Source organism: Diadema antillarum, unplaced genomic scaffold (genome assembly GCF_040938485.1).
Source record: "Diadema antillarum isolate AM-2024a unplaced genomic scaffold, OU_Dant_1.0 seq00000819_RagTag, whole genome shotgun sequence".
NCBI lineage: Eukaryota > Metazoa > Echinodermata > Echinoidea > Diadematoida > Diadematidae > Diadema > Diadema antillarum.
In genome coordinates, this window is record NW_027271696.1 from 2,087,800 (window position 1) to 2,108,082 (window position 20,283).

General features: G+C 37.7%; 1 protein-coding gene across 1 annotated transcript in view; it reads left to right on the top strand.

Annotated features, from left to right (window-relative positions):
* Positions 1–20,283, top strand: part of LOC139739780 (attractin-like protein 1) — a 113,860-nt gene that overhangs the window by 3,670 nt on the left and 89,907 nt on the right. The window contains exons 2-3 of the mRNA XM_071650375.1: positions 1,442–1,528; positions 2,704–2,817. Coding sequence (XP_071506476.1) covers positions 1,442–1,528; positions 2,704–2,817 — 201 coding nt within the window. The remainder of the gene's footprint in view (positions 1–1,441; positions 1,529–2,703; positions 2,818–20,283) is intronic.

The following is a 20,283-nucleotide window of genomic DNA, read 5'->3' on the forward strand; positions in this document are numbered from 1 at the left end:
AAATTTACTTTGAAATCTTAAGCAGTTATCATCAGCAGCGTGTCATGTACTACACTGCAAATTATAAAATAGATACTGTAATGAGCTGATTCATACAATGCATTTATGTCCTGCTTTTCAACAAAGTTATGGACTATGTATCACAGCAGCTTTTTTGTTTGTTTGTTTGTTTGTTTGTTTGTTTGTTTTTCCATTAGGATGTATCACCTTATGTACCAGTTAGTAACCAGTCTTTTTAATACATTAAATGTGACCTTGCACCACAAAACCAACAAAAAGTCACCACACATGGATTTTTAGTTAGGGACAGATTCTGAAAGAATAGGCTATAAGCTTTAAAATTATATAACTCAATTCAAATGGACTCCCCTAAACCTAGTATCTAAATAATGGAAAAAAAAAAGCACACACTCTGGAAAAGTGGGAACTGAGAAAAGAGGCTCCAAAGTACAGGGTCTATTCAAGTGCTTAATCCTATACCAAGCCGTGCTAGCTGTGCAATGAAAGGGACAAAACACAGGATGTAAACCACCAGAGCAACAACAATGAAGGGATTATCAGATTAAGCTGAAATATGAGTATCTTCTATTAATACATTATGTTCAGGATTAATGCCAACTTTCAAACCAGGAGTTTTATCCTTTCACAAGTGCATGTGCAAAGGATTTTAAGAAAATGAAAAGGGGCTTTTAAGACATACCTGATCATTCTACTCTCCCCCCCAAAAAGGGTTGTAGAAAAACTGATAAAAACACACTTTCCCATTCATGTTATGATCTGAAACTAAAGAATAGCATAGAAAAAGGATGTCTACATGTAGCTCTTTCAGAAAATATTAACAATTCAAGATTGACTCGGTTGACCCATTTGACCTTTTTTGAGTCCTCATTCAAAATCAAGCGGTGCGACTTTTTGTTCGTTTTGTGATGCACGGTCACATGTAAACAGTACAGTATATGTGCAGTAGTCACCTTGGATGTGAGTACACTATGTGTTTCAATACGGAAAACATGAGAAGAACTGTACTCCCTATAAATTACACGGGTGTATGGCAAATTCTATACTAATTTACAAAATAGTTTAAAACAATACATTGTACATTGACCACATGAACTGCAGATCCTATGTATATCATACATGTCCAGAGTATACTTTGATAGTTGGTGCTGATGTAGGCACTGCATCAGAGAATGAACTTTGATAATTTGAAGTTGTCATGCTATTTTCTGTGCACAGCACCCTTGCTCTATTCTAGACGACCACTATCAACAATAATTGTCCATGCTCATTTCATGTTCATAATATCACAACACTGCATTTCTAGCTTCTTGTGGATATGAAAATACACGAGTGACTTGAACTTGAATACTTTGTTTTTTGAACTGTGGTTTTCAGCCCTCACCCTGTGCTTCCTTTTGTTTTGTGCACTTTTCTCTTTCAGATTGCAAGACAGCTCAGGATATATAATTGAAGCGATAGAAGATTATCAAGTTAAAACAAAGTGTACATGGCTCATTGATGGGGGAAGGTAAGTGTGAGAGAGTTTTAAGACATACCATTGTTATGTCATGTGTTTCAAATAATGCTGTGTGTGTATGAAGGTGGGAATAAAATATTGAAAATGCTAGTGCTGCTGACAGATCACAGACATGTACAATTGTATAGTGAGTGTCATGTACACAAGCAAACTTTGGATGATGAGTTAATTTTGCAATGTGTTTGCTTCCTCCAAGAAGGCATTTAGGACTTGGTACTCTTCATGTTGGATTATGTGAGTACAATTTGTAATAACAATGGCATCCCTTGAGGTAGCAGTACACTTATATCATAAAGATCAATACAGACTGATCTTAATTGTAGAATGGTTTTTAAAAGGGCTCAAAATTCATCTTTGACGATTTGGAATTTGCTATTCAATTGTATCAAAAGGTTGTACCGAAAAACTGATCTGGGTGACCAGATTTTCCTGGATAATGAATTGTTTTGGAGTATTCTGAGATGAAAATGGAATACAGACTGTACATTTTTTAGTACCCAACTGTTATTCCTGAACCGTCCTTCCCATTTTAATAGTAGCGGGTGAGTAGAACATTATCGATCATGCCCTCACAGTAGTACATTTATTCCCAAACAAGCTGCAATCATTTTCCCCATGTGCAGAAGATGGATGGATACTGTTTTAGTCAGATTTGTATTCAATTATAAAACATTACGCAGTATTAATGATCGGGTATGCTGTGAGACTGCAAGACATCTGGCGTACCTTTTTGGCTAATGTTTTGCATTAAATCCAACAGAAATTGTGTTGATGTCACACATTTCTTTTGCATAGATTTTAGTGCAAAAATTGACAGTTTCTGTAGGCATAATATAGGAAACTACGTTTTACCTTTAACTACCAGGCAGTATACTGAATACAGCAAGATAAAAGAATTGTGCGAAATACTCGTATGGCTGCTTAAAAGATGTTGAATTGTGAGATAAACAGTACACACATTGCAAATGATAATGATTTTATTTGATTACATTAGATATAGTCCTTCATACCTATAAAAGAGATCAGGATGTTATTCCAGGAATATACGTAGATATCACATCTATTAATTCTCATAAAATATGACAGATTACATGGCTTCACCACTTCAATCTTTCTTGGTGCGCATATGTATATAATTTGTTTCTTTCTCTCTTTCTGTATTACAGGCCTGGTGTAACAATTCGTTTTATTCCTGTTGACTTTGGGACAGAGTGCAGCTGGGATTATCTCTATATTTATGATGGTGACTCAATCTATTCTCCACTAGTAGCCAGTCTGAAGTAAGTTGGACTCATCATTTGCAGGGTTCGAAATTGGCGATGGTCCGCTGGCCATTGGCCACCCAAAATCACGTCGGACTAGCTAAAAATCATAAAATTCTGAAGTTACTAGTCCGTCTGGCTAGCCAAAATATTGCTTCAGTGTCAAAATTGATTCTAAGTAGTCCGCCTGGCTAGTTAAAAAAAAAGTTAAGTGCGACCCCTGATTTGCAGTCATGTATCAACATGAGTGAAAGCTCTTTACCTGATATGATCTAAACGAAGGGGTGGCTTATAGTGTACATAGAAAATACCTGTGTCCACTGAACGACTAACAATAAATCTCTTTACCATTGATTGATAACATGAGCACTTCTTTTTGTAATTTGTACATGTGTGCCTTGCACCTGTACATGAATATCTAGAGCTCATGAATGCTAGCAGATTTTTCTTAAACTGATTTGAAGCCAAGGTCATATTGACCTCTGACAATTTTTTTTTTTTAAATGACAACTCGTATACGAAAGCACTCATTCTATCACAGTCATATTCCTATATACTTTAATAGAGGTACTGTAGGTAGCAGTTTTCTATTCTTTGTTTATTTCAGGCTTTAGTGTCTATGTTTTCAAGCTTGTCTTTATTTTTTTTTTCTTTGGAAGCACATGGTCTTCAGCTGGTTTTTGTAATAATGCCATGACTAATGACTACATTTGTACGTCCCGTGTAAAATATTCTTGGGTTATAAATTCAGTCTCAAGTCAATCAATCAAACATTACAACTGCTTGAAGACTTTTTTTATAGCAACTCCATAACCTTACAGGGGTCAGTAAATTTAGATTTTGTGATAGTAGTACATTGTGTGTCAACTGATTTTGCAGGTTATTATTAAAGCATTACCCCTCCCCCCCCCCCCCCATCATTTTGTGTAGCAACATAATCTTGTTTCTTACCCTTCTCCTTTAATATCTAGTACTTTACAAACTGGCAAGATGCAAGGTTGCATCTTTCACTGATGAAAAAAAATCCTGTACAGAGCATTAGTATTCTTAGGATATTTCAGATTATTAGTTTAATACTGATGTTGACATTAGGAACTTTATTCTGTCTAGCATCACAAACTTGAAAATGGCAAGCCATTCTGCCATCTGAAGCAGGCGAGGACCCGCCAGGCACACTCACACCCGTACATGTTCAAACTTTTTGTCTCAATGGCAGAGGATTGTAAGAAAGGCATAATCTGTTACGGTCTGATATATTCCAAGTCTCTGGTGAGTCGAACAGGTGGAAAAATACTGTCTGTACAGATCGTTACAATAAGAGAGCAGTAGCACTGAGAATAGGTTCTGCCCCTAAGTCATCCCGAGTAGAAAATTATCCACCGTGATCCTTCCCAGGAAGCACAGGCCTCGGCGTCCATCTCATAATGGGTGGTCATTATCATTGAGAAATATTCTCAACATGTGCCTTGCTTTGCTATTTTGCCTATCCAAATGTCATTTTGTGTTCAGGTATCATGCTGTGGGTCGTTGTCTTCTCTTTAATATTTGAGCTTCATTTGAATTTGATCATTGAATTGTGTTATGAAGTCACACAACCCATTCCCGAAACATATTAAAGCCTTCTGTTGAAAAGTGTAGCGAAAGTTTAATGACGTTCCATATGCAATCATGATTTCAGGCTTAATGTAATTCAATATTGTTCAAGGAAGCTGCATTATGAGACAAGGGGCATCTCCCAAAAGAAGAAAAAGGATTTAAAATGTATTTTAAACAACTTTTGAGGCTTTTGTTCAGTAATGAAAGATAGGTTCAAAGAACTCACAGTAAAGGTGGATATTTTTGTCTTCAGAAGTAATTTTTCACGTTCTGTTGAGTAATATGAATCGCTCCTGTTTTTAATTCTGTGGAATCAAGACACTACACAGTGGTACATAATATATAACAAGCACAGATATTTGCATGTTTTTATTCTCACGCTTGTTTCTGGTTGCAAGAAATGTGTGAAAATTTCCACTTTAACAGTCTGTAACATAGCCTACAAGTATTGGTGTATCACTGCTTCAAATTGCATCTAAATGTACACTCACTGGCAAACATCTCATTTAGATTAATTAACTTTATGTATTAAAAAATGCACAAGATTGAAAGAGTTTCACATTCTGAAAGAGTAATCACTTGAACACTTTGTTTCCCAAGTTTGTTGGCCATCAAAATTTGTCTATGTTCTCAGAGCCGTAAACTATACTTTATGCAGATATGGAAGCGGTAAGCACCAGCTACAATATGTATACACAACAAAGCTATTCAGTCACCAGCAATTGAAGACTAGTGGCGTATGAAAATGTGCATTGTCCGTGTGCTTGTTTGCCTTTATAGAGAAAGTACTGTATGTCAACAGTGCCTAATGCATTCTGACATTTTCTGTCTATTCAGTATTGCATGCCATGCTGTACCAGTCGCTTGTCAATAGAGTGACTTAGGATGTAGTTCCCTGAATAACCACACTCAAATGATCAAAGATTTGCGTACAGTAGAGTGGGTTGGGCATTGCTGTTGCATCTGAGAGGACAACCACAAAGACTGCCAGCTTTATTGAATCTGTGCCTATGCATAGTGTGCAATCTGTGCTATCTGAATGCGCATTGTACCTTTCAACTATCCTTCGATATTCAGGTTTGACTTCCAATGAGTAAAAAAGTTGGTACATCTTTTGAATTTAAGGTTTTTGAGGTGAGGTCACCACACCCTATGCTTAATAGCAAAAAGACCTGCCTACATTCATACATTATCATTTACAAAGTGTATTACTACAATTTTACATTGTTTTATATCTTTTCATCTTTAAGACATGATGTTAAAACCAATCTTAAAGGGATGGTACAGTATTGGTGGAGATGAGAATTGGGCTTTTATCTTTTTGCGAGATACCAAGAAAACACTTACAGCATGTATGATATAGTACAGAGCATACCATTTTAAGAGGAATTCAAAGTTTATTTGATGAAAATCTGGTTTTGAATGACTGAAACATCTAAAAACAAAGTAAAGCAAAGAAATCGTAATAAAGTGTGGGTCCCACACTTTATTAGAATCGCTCTTTTTTTGATATCTCGACCATTTCAAAACCAATTTTCATCAAATAAACGTCGAATTCCTCATAGAATTACATGCTCTTTCATATTTCATAAGAGGTTTCTCATTATTTCACCAAAAAATGTTAGAAACCTGAAATTAGGTCTCAACCAAAACTGTATGATCCCTTTTATATTCATCAATGGTACATTGTACAAGAAATACTCATGGACACACTTAAAGAACAAGTTCACCTTCATAGACATGTGGGTTGAGTGAATGCAGCAATATTAGTAGAACACATCATTGAGAGTTTGAGGAAAATCGGACAATCCGTTAAAAAGTTATGAATTCTTGAAGTTTCAGCTCAGTCACAGCTGGATGAGAAGACTACTAAAGGTAGCTTGTGATGTTTGTACATGTGTACAACAATACAAAGAAATGATAAAGAAAAATCAACATATTTTCACTTTTCTTGCATAACAAAAGAATACTTGACTGCTCTCTTTCAGAAGTCAGGGGGGAATAATAATACTATTATTACCCTTAACATACGTCAGTAACAAGTTGAAGAAATGTGCACTTTATTCAAAAAGTGAAGTTTTGTGAAATTCTCTTTTTAGTTTCCTTGTATCGTTGTATGCATGGGACATCATACACTGTAGTAATCTTCCCATCCAGCAGTGGCTGCGCAGATACTTTAAAAATTCATAACTTTTGAACGGATTGTCCGATTTTCCCAAAATTTTCACTGATGTGTTCTACTATATTGTTGCATTCACTCAATCCACATATGAAGGTGAATTGTCCTTTGAAATAATTCTCAAATTCAAATACAGTCAAACCAATCTATAGCGGATATCCAATGGAAAAGAAAAAAAAGAATGTGGCTGTTATAGACAGATGGTTGCTACATTTTTGTGTAGACAGGATCTTTCTGAAACAAGGTTTTTCTCTCAGGGATATGAAATACAGTGTATAATATTATAAAGCTTGGCTCTAGAATGAAGAAAGCTTTGTAATGGCTAGCAACAAAAAAAAGTACCAATTTATCCATGCAGTCTGAAAAAAGCATACAGTATAATTCTATACGTGCAAGCCAACAAGTGTTTATTCTTTGACAAGTGTAAACTATTCACAATTGATAGTGAGATTCACATGTTTAGCGAGTTTCATCTTTCAGTCACCTGCACTGATACAAAAACATATCACATGACTAAACTGTACGTTTAATGTCGGAAGAGCAATCTGAAGTTGTCATTTCAGGGCACTAAAAACTCATTAGATTGAAGACTTCCTAGTCATAATGTCTGAAGCGTGTTATGAATATCAGTTATCAATTTTGCTGCATGAATAATGCTACAGTGTAGTTCACAGTAATACTAGGGCAAAACTGAAATATAGTGTATCTACAGTGTGATGATGTGTTGGACATCTACAATGTACACGTGTATACGTACATAAATGTATCTGCAGGCGGCTCTTTGCCATGTGCAGCACATAGTTGAGGTACCTACTGAGTTTGAAGCACCTTCACTGTATGCATACTCTGGTAGGCCTACAAATGTACATAAAATAGATGAAATTTATTAGAGCACGATGGATACCTGTGGAGCAGTTCTACCTCACATTAATGCTGTACTCAGTATGGATTTGTATGTGGAAAGTCACTGTCTGACTAATATAAAGGCAGATCAACAGCAAAGGCACTGGCCTATGGATAAACACAACCAATACAAGTATGGTACAAACTGTTTTCACTGCATCATATTATGTTCTGTACCTCTAACTCAGATCTGCATCGCACTTCCACTTTCAGAGTATACAGTAGCTCTACTGTAATTAACATTTTGCCTTCCCCTTCCCATCAGTTCTGTGTTTTGATTTCTGGGAGATGGAGAAAGGGGGGGGGGGGGGGGGAAGGGAGGGGAGGCGGAGGGAGGGGGAGGGAAGGCGGAGAGTGGGTGAAGGAAGATATCTATCCAGGATATAGGAGCAATCATGACAAAATGTAGGCCGGAGGCTACCAAGCTCCCTTGGCTTCAGTTGGTCAAACCCTTCTTATTGACATTGCCCCTCATAAATATCCAATCATAAATATTGGTTTCCTCCTCCGATGTGTGTGCCATGTCCCATTCTACAGTACTACTATACAATATGTATGATATGTGCTGATGATTGCCAGGGAAGGCATGGTGATGTGTGTATTGTAGGAAGTGCAGTTTGTCATGGCCAGCATGGCTTGGATATAAGGGCACGAAGGCTGCTGGATTGACTGCTGAATTTCAGTATGGGATGAGTCACTTATGATTTGATTTGCATATTACACACAGTTCCCGCACTTCACATCTAAAATTGCCTCTCCCCACCTCTCTCTCCATTGTTGATGCTCGCAGGTGCTGCTAAAATCAACATGTGCCATGACTGAGATTATACGTGTACACGTTACGTATTGTAAGCTGGAAAAGAGAAGACAGCAAAATGGGGCTGAGATCATTATTTGGTTACAATCTCCAGCACTGGTTCATCAACATTGTAGCATCCAAATATAAATACCTTGACCACATGTGGATTTGAAAAATTTTACCAAAATTTGTGCACAAATTAAATGAATACTGGTTCACATCATGTCCCAAACATGATTATTTCATTGTAGTGATCACTATTTTCCTTGTTCCTCTCCAGATTTTCTTCAAGATCTTTGATATAGACTGTTCAACTTGTACCATACGAGGTACAAAGCTCTATTTGAAACTTTAGGGACTATTTTGTATTGTATTCATTTAAGAATTGTATATGCTGTTGTAGAGATATTTCTTTTTTCTTGTAAAGCTACATGTACAGATGTTTGGCAAACATTACACTTTTGTCTTGTTTTTTAAAGCTCCAGCATATTATGTTCTTGAAACTGCATGGTCAATTTGCTATCAATGGAATCTCTTCTAGAATTTGGATCTCTGTGTCCCAAATTAGGCATTTAATGATACCGACTCACCCCATGATACTGTACTATAAGCCAGTTCGGAGATAGCTCATGTGCACATGGGTACAAATGACCTTTCATCATTCTCAGTTGGTTAGGCACTCCACTCAGTTCAAAGCGACATAATGCAGCAGCTTACCCAACATAGCAATTTATGGAACTTGTATTCTATTAACAAAGAATGAACCTGTGTAGATGAAGTGACCAGAATGGTTCGCAATTAACACTTTGGGAAGCATCCATTTCATTGTGCTGTTTTGAATACATTAACAAACTTTTTCTGTTAACATTGCCAAATTTGTACCAGGCTTGCTGACAGGTGGATTTACTGGCAGGCACCATTTATAAGGATTACATGAATAATCATAAATTACAAATTTTTATGCTTATCTCAGTGAAGTTAAAAACCAACCTGTCTCTCGGTTCAAATGACCTTTTTCTGCTCATGCTCAAACTGGAACCCCGAACTGGCTTATTGTGTAGATTTGTTTGACATTTAGTTCAGTGTCATGTGTATATTCTATCAGGAATGGAGCAGCTGGTGGCATTCGATGTGACAGTTAGTCCTTTAAAAAAATAAGGGGAAGTGTGGAAATTAGATTGAATGTGCCAACAAGATGTTAAAATGCAAGGTTTACATGGTATACACCTGTAGGCCTATACAGTAGACCTCTTCCATGCATCAGATAATTATATACATCTGTCCTTATCAATTTTGTCGGTGTTGAAATCATATTCATTATTCATTTTTCATATTCATACCCAACTGAGTTGAATTTGCCATGAGGTTAACATGCGCCATGCATTTCAGTAACGCCTTGCCGTCAAACATAACACCGTGTGATGAATGATTAATCATTCGTAATCAGTGACAATCTCTTGACACTCTGTTTTTGATTGGTCCTTGCGGATTTGCAATTGACTGCTGAATTGGACTGTGAAGGACATGTTGTATTGGGTGCAAAATTAACAACTCCTCATCAACAATTTATAGGATATTCAACAGTATGTACATGCATGTGCAGGCACATCGTAGCAAGTTTGATATTTTTGGAATCGGGACTTCAAGACAACTTTGAGTGGAATGGAGTACATCTGGTATTGCCAGGCATGTTGTTTGTTGTTCGTTTGTTCATTTCCATCTGAAAAGATGGCTGGATAGCCCATATTCAGCTACGTTAAGCTGGTCTTCCATGGGGTCCAGTTGGATGTGAGGTGGGACCACTTCACTGGGTTAAATACCCTGCTCGTTGCGATGAATGAATGAAGCGGGATCTTTGACGTGCATGAGTTGTTACTCTCTCATACACGGGACCTCCATTTTATGTCCTATCCGAGGGACAGAGTGTTTTGCCTCTTGCTAGAGGGGACGGCATGCTTACACACAACATTGCTCAGTCCAGACTCGGTTTCGAACCCGGGCCCTTAGGATCGTGAGGCAGACGCACTACCGTCTGAGCCAACTCATGTAATATTCATGTACTGTTTAACAGCACATGTACATGTACATGTCACATTCATGGGGGATTAGAGTTAGTATTTTTTGCATGTTTTAAATTTGCGAATAGCACCCGCTGGCAAGATTGGTGAAAACAAAAACTTTGCAAAATGTATGGCATATATACAGTATTTGATGCTAAATGAACAAATTGTACACACTTGTTAACCATTACCCTCAATGATATTTGATTTACAAACTGAATGCACACATCCCTCATATCATAAGCACCACAGCTACAATGTAAATCAGAAGACTAACGAATTGTACTCCATCTACTCTCCTGTGAACCCAAGATTCTGATTGGTTGATAGATACATGTTATTTAGAGGAGAAGGCTAAAGATTTGCAGTAAGGGCGGTGTATTTATAATATACACACTCTTCCAATATCATGCTGGAGTTGGCATGCGTACTGCTTTGCTCTGCAGAGATGATGTGATCGTGCAATCTGTCTGCGATGCATGTACCGCAACCATGACATGGTTTTTTTATTGATTCTTTCCACGCTGTCCATTCATTGATTTTCTGTAAGAATAATGAGTGAGAGCACATGTGTGATCAAATCCTGTGAAATTAATTCATACCATTTGCCTGCAATATATGTGATGCTGTGACGATACCCAAATAACACTACAGTACAAATACTATTGGTTTCTCAAACCTCTGTGTCTCCTAGTGCTGCTCAAAGTATCTATCATAAAGCAGACTGGCTGTGAAATGCACCATGAGCCTCTCAGAATCTGCTAAATATTAAAGTTCTTTTGACATACGAAGTTTGTACAGTGGAAGCTACTGCCCATACATCACATGTACAGCGTGTATATCATTACATTGCATTTTTTATAATTGAAGCCTCATACACTGCGCCATGGAGTGAGCGATGCGTATGTTCTTACCAGCGTACCCAGTGTGTGTGTGCAGATGACCTCATCCTTAATCATAACCTTGCCTTCAGGTGTCACACATAGCCAGGAGGAAATGAAGACCAGTGACTAATTGTTGAATTGTGGGAGGCCAATTCAACCTCTGCAGCCTGGCTTTAAACTTTTGTCAAGATTGTTTCACCTGCAATTATAACCACTAAAAAAAAAGGTGACTTCAGGCCAAAGTGGGCACGCAGTTTGATTTACTTGTGTGGAATGAGAGAATATTTGCAAGACTACAGTAAAAAGTGTTTTTTTTCCCCCTTTTTTTAAAATCAAACGTTTGTTTTTTTAAAGCTCCAACTCTTTTCTACAAATGTTGTACAAATACAATGTGTGTGCCACACTGACAATTTGTGTTGTTTTCTTTGAGGACAGATTCAACACTATACCTAGAATAGTAGATATAGATATTTTGTGAGGATACAAGCATAGGATCCACAGTACAGAATGCTGAATATACAGCATATAAAATTGTGACAGCTGCTCTTGCTTTTGGTGCTTATCAAGTAGGTTCTTTTTCCAACCATACATGTAGCTATGTAGTACAGTATCAGACAGCAGCAGATTGATAAGTCTCTTCATCCATCCAGTTTCTTTTCTCCAAAGGTTAGCGTATATACAAGCTCCAATAAGCATGTAAACACTTCATTTCTGATAAATCATCCTCCCAGAGCGGGAACGGAGTTAAACAATCGGCATGAAACTGCGATTGATTGCCTGACATTTGGAGTTTGATGGTTTGTTTTGGTAATCTCTTCTCCCTCACTCTCTCCAGGTAGGCAGTGAAAATTTTGTGTTTTACATGCTTGTATTTTGTAAATAACACACAACCAGCCGTAGATACATAATGTATGAGAGCATACAACAGGGAAATAAAAAAGATACTGCACTGCCTTGCATGTAGTTATTGATCATGAGTGCTTGTATGGTTTTATCACAGAAATTTCTAAGAAATCAAATATAGATAATTTGATTTATTATGTTGAAATAAAGAAATTAAATATATAGTTCAAAATATCGTGAGACCCAGATCAACGGTATAAGAAGATGGCATTGTTGAAAATTGTTGTGGGTAATATTTCACTCTCAAGAAAGAAGGGTACCGGTATGCTACATGCCTGCATTGTATAAAGCTTTGAAGAGTTACGTGATACTGGACATGCAGAACTAATAAACTCCCTGTGTAAAACTAGTAACTGAAGTCAGTCCATTTGTTTCTTCTTTTTTTTTCCACTTGGCTGCAGTGCTAAATGGTGATGCAATTGCACATACATAATTGCAGCTGAACGATAGCCTAATGCTTCCACCTCATCAGTCTGATGACAATTTGATAGTGCAAGTGACTTTTCATTTTAGAGGCTTGGTGGCGTGAAGATCATTGTTTGCGTTTCAGATGGACTGCAATTACTACTCGCCCATCCATTCCCCCACAGCTCGACTCCCCAGACACTTGTGTGAATATTGCACGTGGTGACCTACTTGGTAAGCACAGTGTCGGGAAGCATGTCTCCGAGCTTGAGACTCCAGTGCTGAATGGGTGGATCGTGTCGTCACTCCCGTGGTGTATGCACAGTTGCCTCTACAGGTTGAATAAATACATCCCGTACCAAAGAGACCTTTTGCACATCTTGTCTCCCATACTGCTGGTGTTTATGACTAAAGTATGTGAATTAATTAACGAGGAGGGGGATTGTGCATCATATCTGAACAAGTCTGTCTCACTTTTCAATATGAGAAATTTTAACACAACGTTTTGTTGTTTTTGAAGGAAAAACAAGCTTAAAAAAAGAGAGGATGACTGAGTCTTTAGATAGTTGTTGGTATTAGTACATACGCGTACTGTCCACTGTGGTCTTCAGGGGACTTTCCCCAAGTTTCGGTTAGAGCAGGGAGGTGAAATCCACCTCCCTGGTTAGAGCAAACTCAACACCCGCAAAGCATGATAGTGTGCCTGTCATCAACTTGTGTGTTGGTAGTCAAAAACTGTATGGTACAGTGTATGGTACATTATATTCCACATATTAAGAATCTTGCTATGTGATTGGTCAAGAGCTGATCACGTGATAAAGCGTAGTTTTGCCCATCACATCACCTGAGAAGAAAAGTTCATTACACTCTATGATGGTAGTCATTTTGTTTCGCTGATCTCTTTAATAGTCCACACAGTCCTAACGCGTGATATAACTGACAATTTTGAGTACGCGCGAAATTAAGTGTGTTGCACTGTGGTCTATCATTTGACCTGGGTCAAGTGATAGACCACAGTGCAGCGCACTTTTATTTCGGTGCCACGCGCAGGGCGCGGAGCAAATTCATTGTTTTGTCATCTACGCGCATACGTCTAAAGCAAAGTAAACTACGTACTCTAAGCCCTGAGGATACCTAAAGACAGCTAAAATGGTTTCAGATGTGGAATAAAGTGGGAATATCTAGGACCCTGGATGTGGAATATAAAGCAAATAATCAACTTTTAGTTTCAGGCAATGAGACAAACTATCACTTCCTCGGCGATCTGGATGTGTACGCTATCTTTCCTCAGCTGCGCTTCGGAAAGATAGCGACATCCAGATCGCCTCGGAAGTGATAGTTCGTCCCATCACCTTCACCAACATTGATTATTTGCTTACTAGATTTAATGTCCCAGTTTAAATACAGTATTTGTTAAATTTTTCTTTCATTTTTCTGTGATAGTCAGAGTTTGTGTGTGCTTCAAAAGATTTTTGCACACCTGCTCTTTGGTTGGTGTGTGTGTGTGTGTGTGTGTGTATGTGCATGCCATGTGTTCTTATTTTTGATAGTAAACATGGGACCCCTCGTACATTTAGCTGTTATTCAACAAAAAAAAAAACAAACAAGAAAATGTTTCAATTGGTTTAAAGTTTTGAGCTATGTATGGTAAACCTGAGTGATTTGATTTCCGTTTTCTTCTCGAGTATGCGGCTGTGTTATGCCATGGGGGTAAACAGATCAATGTTTAATGCCACCTTTGTGAGTAGGGGATTGACTTGGGTCATTAGCAGTGCAGGATGATACCCTGGGTAACCACCACACACCAGTTAAAGCTATTAGCAGTGCCCAAACGTTGATGTGCAGAGTGGCGCCCCAAGTCTAACCCTGGCAAAAAATAAAAAATGAAATAAAAAAGAAAGGTATGTATAGATTGGAGCTTATACAGTCAGCTGGTACATGATATTTAGAGCTTTCTTTGCAGAAATTTGATTTTAGGTCACATTTGTTTCTACTTAATTGCCTTTTTTTGCATCAAGCATGTGTGTATTAAGCACACTCACAAATATTTACAGAATTGCAAGTATTGTATTCAAAATTTGTTATGATTCTGAGCTCTAATCTTTCGATGATGATCAGTTTCAGTTCAGTGAATTGCTGGATGTGGGGGGGGGGGGAGAGGCTTTACAAAAGGTGTACATTCTCTGCTGGGAGTCCAGGCACATGAGGAAAATGTGCTGAGGTTACAACTCATATTGTCAATTACTTGCATTAAAAAGTATCACATCATAACTCTAAAGTTCCCCTCCCTCCCTCCTCCCCCCCCCCCCACACACACACATGCACCTGTTTCAGTCTCTCCCCCCATGATGGTTCCCTTGTTTTTAACAGTAATAATACCCATGATACCAAGTTGACTATATCCCACATGACATTTCTCATCTGCACAACTGCTGCTGAAAAAAATGCCAATGAGTTTGCAGCATCTCTACCCATGGACCTGAGGTTCGTGCTCTACCCTATGCAATATTAGTGTCATGAGAATGGGAAAAGAGTACGATTGTAGGAAGAATGGACACCACAGGAAGTTTGTGACAGTGTACTTGTAGTTGTCTGTTTTGAAACCAGTTGATTACCAAATAATATGTAACACTTTGCCTTAAAGGCATTAATTACCATTTGCACTGATGTGTTCTACTAATGTTACTGCTTTTACTCGATCCACATTGCTCTTTGGGTTTATGTTCCCTTTAAATCACTGCTCCTAATGGTAGACAGTACCTTCAAACAACAGTGTACAAGTAATGTACAAGCATGTGTCTAATGCAATATCAACCTGTATTCATTTTATGTCTGACTGCCTTTGTTTATGTACACTGTTATTCATAGCGATCTACATACAGAGCTCTATCTATCCATTGCTTTTAAGGAAATGAATACTAGGATGTACATATTGTACATCATACATTGCATATTACAAATTGTATATAGGACCAAATTACTTGTGTCTAGTGCATACTAAGTATACAGTGTATCGATCAGTTTGTGTAGCCTGGTTGAAAACTTGCCCTATACCTGCGTATTTGTTTTGGACACTAGTAATATGCACAGAGAGTGAAAAAAAAAAGAAGAAAAATGTGTATCAGGGACTTCAGGGTTGATGAATTGGAGACCGAGTCCGCCTGCTGAGAGCTGTCTAATATCATGATTGGTTCAGTTCATTTGTCTGCCAGACTGCACTTACCAGGAGTATAGTACAGTGTAGTTTGCATATTTTGTGATAGCTTATTACTCCTGTTTACAATAGCTGGAGGGAGACAGATCAGTCAGTAATGAACTTTATAGGGGTTCTCCCCCAGTGGAGGTGGGCACACAGGAATGGGTACATGTAGCATCAAAGTGAGATGTCTGTGATGTGTTCTGCTTGCTCTCACAATACAAGAGCTGTTTATGATCTTGTTGTTTGATAGATTTACCTTGTCACTGTATTGGTTTCAGCACAGAATTGCAATGTTTTAATAATGGAAGCCCCCTTTCTTTAATATGGAAACTGCAGAATTGCAAATCATGCCACTGTGTTCACTGAACCTACTTTGTGTGAAGGTGTCCTGTCTTTTTACATAATGAAGCTGATACCCTTGTACCTGAAGAGGTTTACTGTCATATTCAAAGGCAGCTACTGTACATAGGCCTATGGTGAGTTACATTTTGTATTAAACTTGACTACAATTTAAATAGTATCAATTGTCCTAAATATTGTTTGATAATATTGAGAGGATATGAAGATGAAGCAAGAGACTCTCCATATCATATTGATAATGGTTGCTTGTATGAAACAGGGTTTTATTTTGTTTGTCCAATGCACATGTACAATATCTGATGCAATGAGTGATGTGATATCCATGATATTTGAGTAGTCAAGCTGACAGCAAGCCCCTTTTACTATTCAGTTTTAATGATACAGGAGTTTGTTGTGCAAACAAATATCTGACCAAATTTTAGGCAAATGTACATTTATAGTGAAAATGTAGGTTGATACACTACAATTTTAACTTAATGACAAGACTTGGAATGGTAATTCAGGTTATTCCAAATTTCATGATTCTAATTCCAGAGTTAAGATGTGTGTAAGATTTAACAGTTGACCAGTTGGGTCAGAGTTAAGGTATTAAACAAGATTCTTCACTTCTATAACTGTAGAAGCGTACAATACAGAGTGTATAAAAAAAAAAAAAAAGGTAATCCAACTTTGGAGGGCTGTCATTTCTTAATTGTCAGTTATGAAGAGCACAATGTTGGTTGTAAGAAAAGGGGAACTCTTCCTCTTTTCATTGATACCTAATGTTGACAATTGTCATGCATGACTGAGCACATGGACTTTAAAGACAACAATGACAAATTGCACTTTTTCCAAGTTTGCGTGTTATTGTGAAGGAACAATGCATGTCTGACTGCGTGGATGAGATCTGTCAATGAAAGCTGCCAAATAGGCGAGCCTGTACGAATGCAGGTTTGTGTTTAGGTTTTGTGTTTAGGGTTTGTGTTTCGGTTTTCTCCTTATATTTTATAGTCCATGACCTTTAACATGGCCTTTTGTCCGAAAACTTGGTCACTCCCACGGAGGCCAACCCACACAATCCATTTTTCTCTGTTCATATTCAACACATAGCTCCCAGTGGCAAACCATGTCTTGAATATGAAGAGAGTAAAATGGATAATGATTTCACCTTAATGGGAAGGACTAAATATCGACAACGTGGCCATGTTGAAGGTTATGAACCATGAAACGTTAGAAGAAATCCTAAAACACGAATCGGCAGTCGTGCAGGCTGGCCTGATGATTTGACCACTTTCATTGACAGATCTCATCCATGCAGTCAGACATGCATTGTTCCTTCACAATAACACGCAAACTTGGAAAAAGTGCAATTTGTCATTGTTGTCTTTAAAGTCCATGTGCTCAGTCATGCATTACAATTGTCAACATTAGGTATATCAATGAAAAGAGGAAGAGTTCCCCTTTCCTTACAACCAACATTGTGCTCTTCATAACTGACAATTAAGGAATGACAGCCCTCCAAAGTTGGATTACCTTTTTTTTATAATATGCTCTGTATATAATGTTGATTACTACTGTAGTTTCTGGTCAAAGTAATAGTAGCCTGTTCATTTCCCTATGGATAAAACAATGGTTGTTCTTTATGTTCAATAACCTTTTCAATAGAGTCATTAATATAACTGTAGAGTCTTGAAATCCAATTAGCCTGTTAATTTCCCTGTGGATGAAAAGGTGATTGTTTAGATGTTCAATGACCTTTTCAGTAGAGCCATTTAGTGTACAACTATTTTGTCAAAAATTTGTAGTATGGGAGATGTTCAAAAAGCAAAAGATCCTGCATTTGAAATTAAGTTATGAAAAAGGAAAGAAATGTACATCAATTGGCTGACTGTGTTAAGTTGCTATGCTTCTACTCTTGGAGCCCCTGAGATGTTGTAGAAGTATTTGTGGAAGCTGTTTGCCACATCATGAGTGTTTAGTCAGGACTTGAAATTAGCGGTCCCTCGTGGCCCAGGGCAAGCAAATATGAGACGTACGCTCTCAAATTTCACCATGTGTTGCGTTTTGGGCCTGATCGGGAATCCAAAATATCAGGCTTACAAAGAAGGAGAATATTTCACATAAGAATGTCATCTAATAAGCTGCAAACATGTATTCAAGTACTCAGCTATTAAGCACCCACCTGGATGCAGTAAAGTTTTACTTTGTGTTTCTTTAAAGGGTTAGTATAGTATTGTTTGAGGTGAGAATTCAGCTTTTAACTTTTTGTGAAATACTTAGAAACCACACAATGAAATCTTCAAAAGCATGCATTTCTACAAGGAATTCAAAGCTTATTTGATGAAAATTGGTTTTGAAATGGCTGAGATATCCAAAGACAAAGTAAAATGAGGCGATCCTATTAAAAGTTGGATCCCACCTTGTGTCAAGATGGCTTTGTTTTGGATATCTCAGTCATTTCAAAACCAATTTTCATCAAATAAACTTTGAATTCCTCTTTAACAGTAGTCATATCTTTTTAATATTTCATAAGAGGTTTCTCATTATCTCACAAAAAATATTGGAAACCTCAGACCCCATCTTTGCCAAAACTGTACTATGCCTTCAATCTCAGCATTTGTCTCTGCTTTCTACCACATGCATGCTTCCATGATTATATATTCGATCGTATACTGTATACGCTATAATTTTCGCGTACATAAATTTTCGCGAATTGCTGCTGTCACACATTTTCGCGAGTGGTTAAATTCGCGATTGGGGGACCAGAGAAAATATGAAGTGGCAAAGAAAGTGTGAATTTTTAACTTACTAGCAAATAAGAATGATACTAGTTATACACTGCATGAAAAAAACTTACCAAACTCTGCGAACAAGTTAGAATTCAACATTTTTGAAGTGGTTAAGTCCATCGCGCTAGATTTCTGATGAGTGGTCCCCTTGCGATAATGGATTGGCTCTCTACAGTATTCGTATGAAAGTAGATGTGGACGTGCGTAAACAAGCTTAGCCAGTATGGTCTGTTCGGTATGCCGTGACATGGTATACTAGTACTGAAATGTTCGTATCATCAAGGCAAGGGATTCATTTTGGAAGGTAATATTTTCGCGTGTTGTTGATTTCGCGAATAGCTCCCGACTCGCGAAATTCGCGAAAAATAAAACCCCCGCGAAATATATAGCGTATACAGTAGATGGAAAGCAAAATCAGAATTGGGGTAACCAGAACAATTTTCACATAAAATCACTTACAGGGCAAACAGGGAAGAATGTTTTGTTCAGCATTGACAAGTTTAATGAAAAAGGTGGGACCCTTATGTTCCAATGTATATGTTATGCCTACCATCAGGCTCTATAAAACATTTGTCTGGAAAAAACAAACAAACAAACAAACAAACAAAACCAGAAAGAATTCTGTCACCCATATAATATAGCATAGAGGAGATACTGTAAAACCTGATTTTTTTTTCATTATGTATGTCATGGAAAAGTATCCAAGACCTAAGAAATCTTTTCAAAGTTTTGCATTGACCTTGAGACTTGAGGAGTACATAATGTACAATCTAAAGTTGATGATGGCTTTGGTTGTAATAAAAACCATTCCTGTACAAAGGCATGAATGCTGTTGCCACTGCAGAGCTGCCAAGTTTCCCATGTGACTCTGCAGCGGGCTTCCCGACAACTTTAATACTGTATCTCTTCATGTCCAGATGAGAAAAATAATGTTTAGAAAAAAATAAAAAAATGATAATGTTAGTCTGTTCATATTTTGATAATTAAAAAGAAAAGAAAGAAGTCTGAGGTGCAATTCTCAAGGGCCCAGAGATGTTGATATTATGCATTTGACAGGAATGAAAGTTTCATGTAGACCTGTACAATGTCAGCATTGCAAACAGGTGATGTTATTTCTTCACAGTGAAGCACTGCCAGTGAGGTTATTTCATCTACGGACCATTGATCCAAAGCTATTTACGACATGGCTCGAAGTGATACGTTCTTACAAAAAGGAAGAAAGAAAAAAAGAGAGAAATTGATGAAGCACATAAGAAAAAAACCATCCTTCATGAGAGTCAGCCTCCCCCGCCCACCCCAGAATAAACCTCAACTACAAAAACAAAGCAAATAGGGAGGTGTACGAAAATTTCCGGCAGTACTTGTAATCTACCGAGAAGCAAGGTGCTCAATTTCTAACCGCTCTCCTTGTTTCCTCGTGGCCAGCAA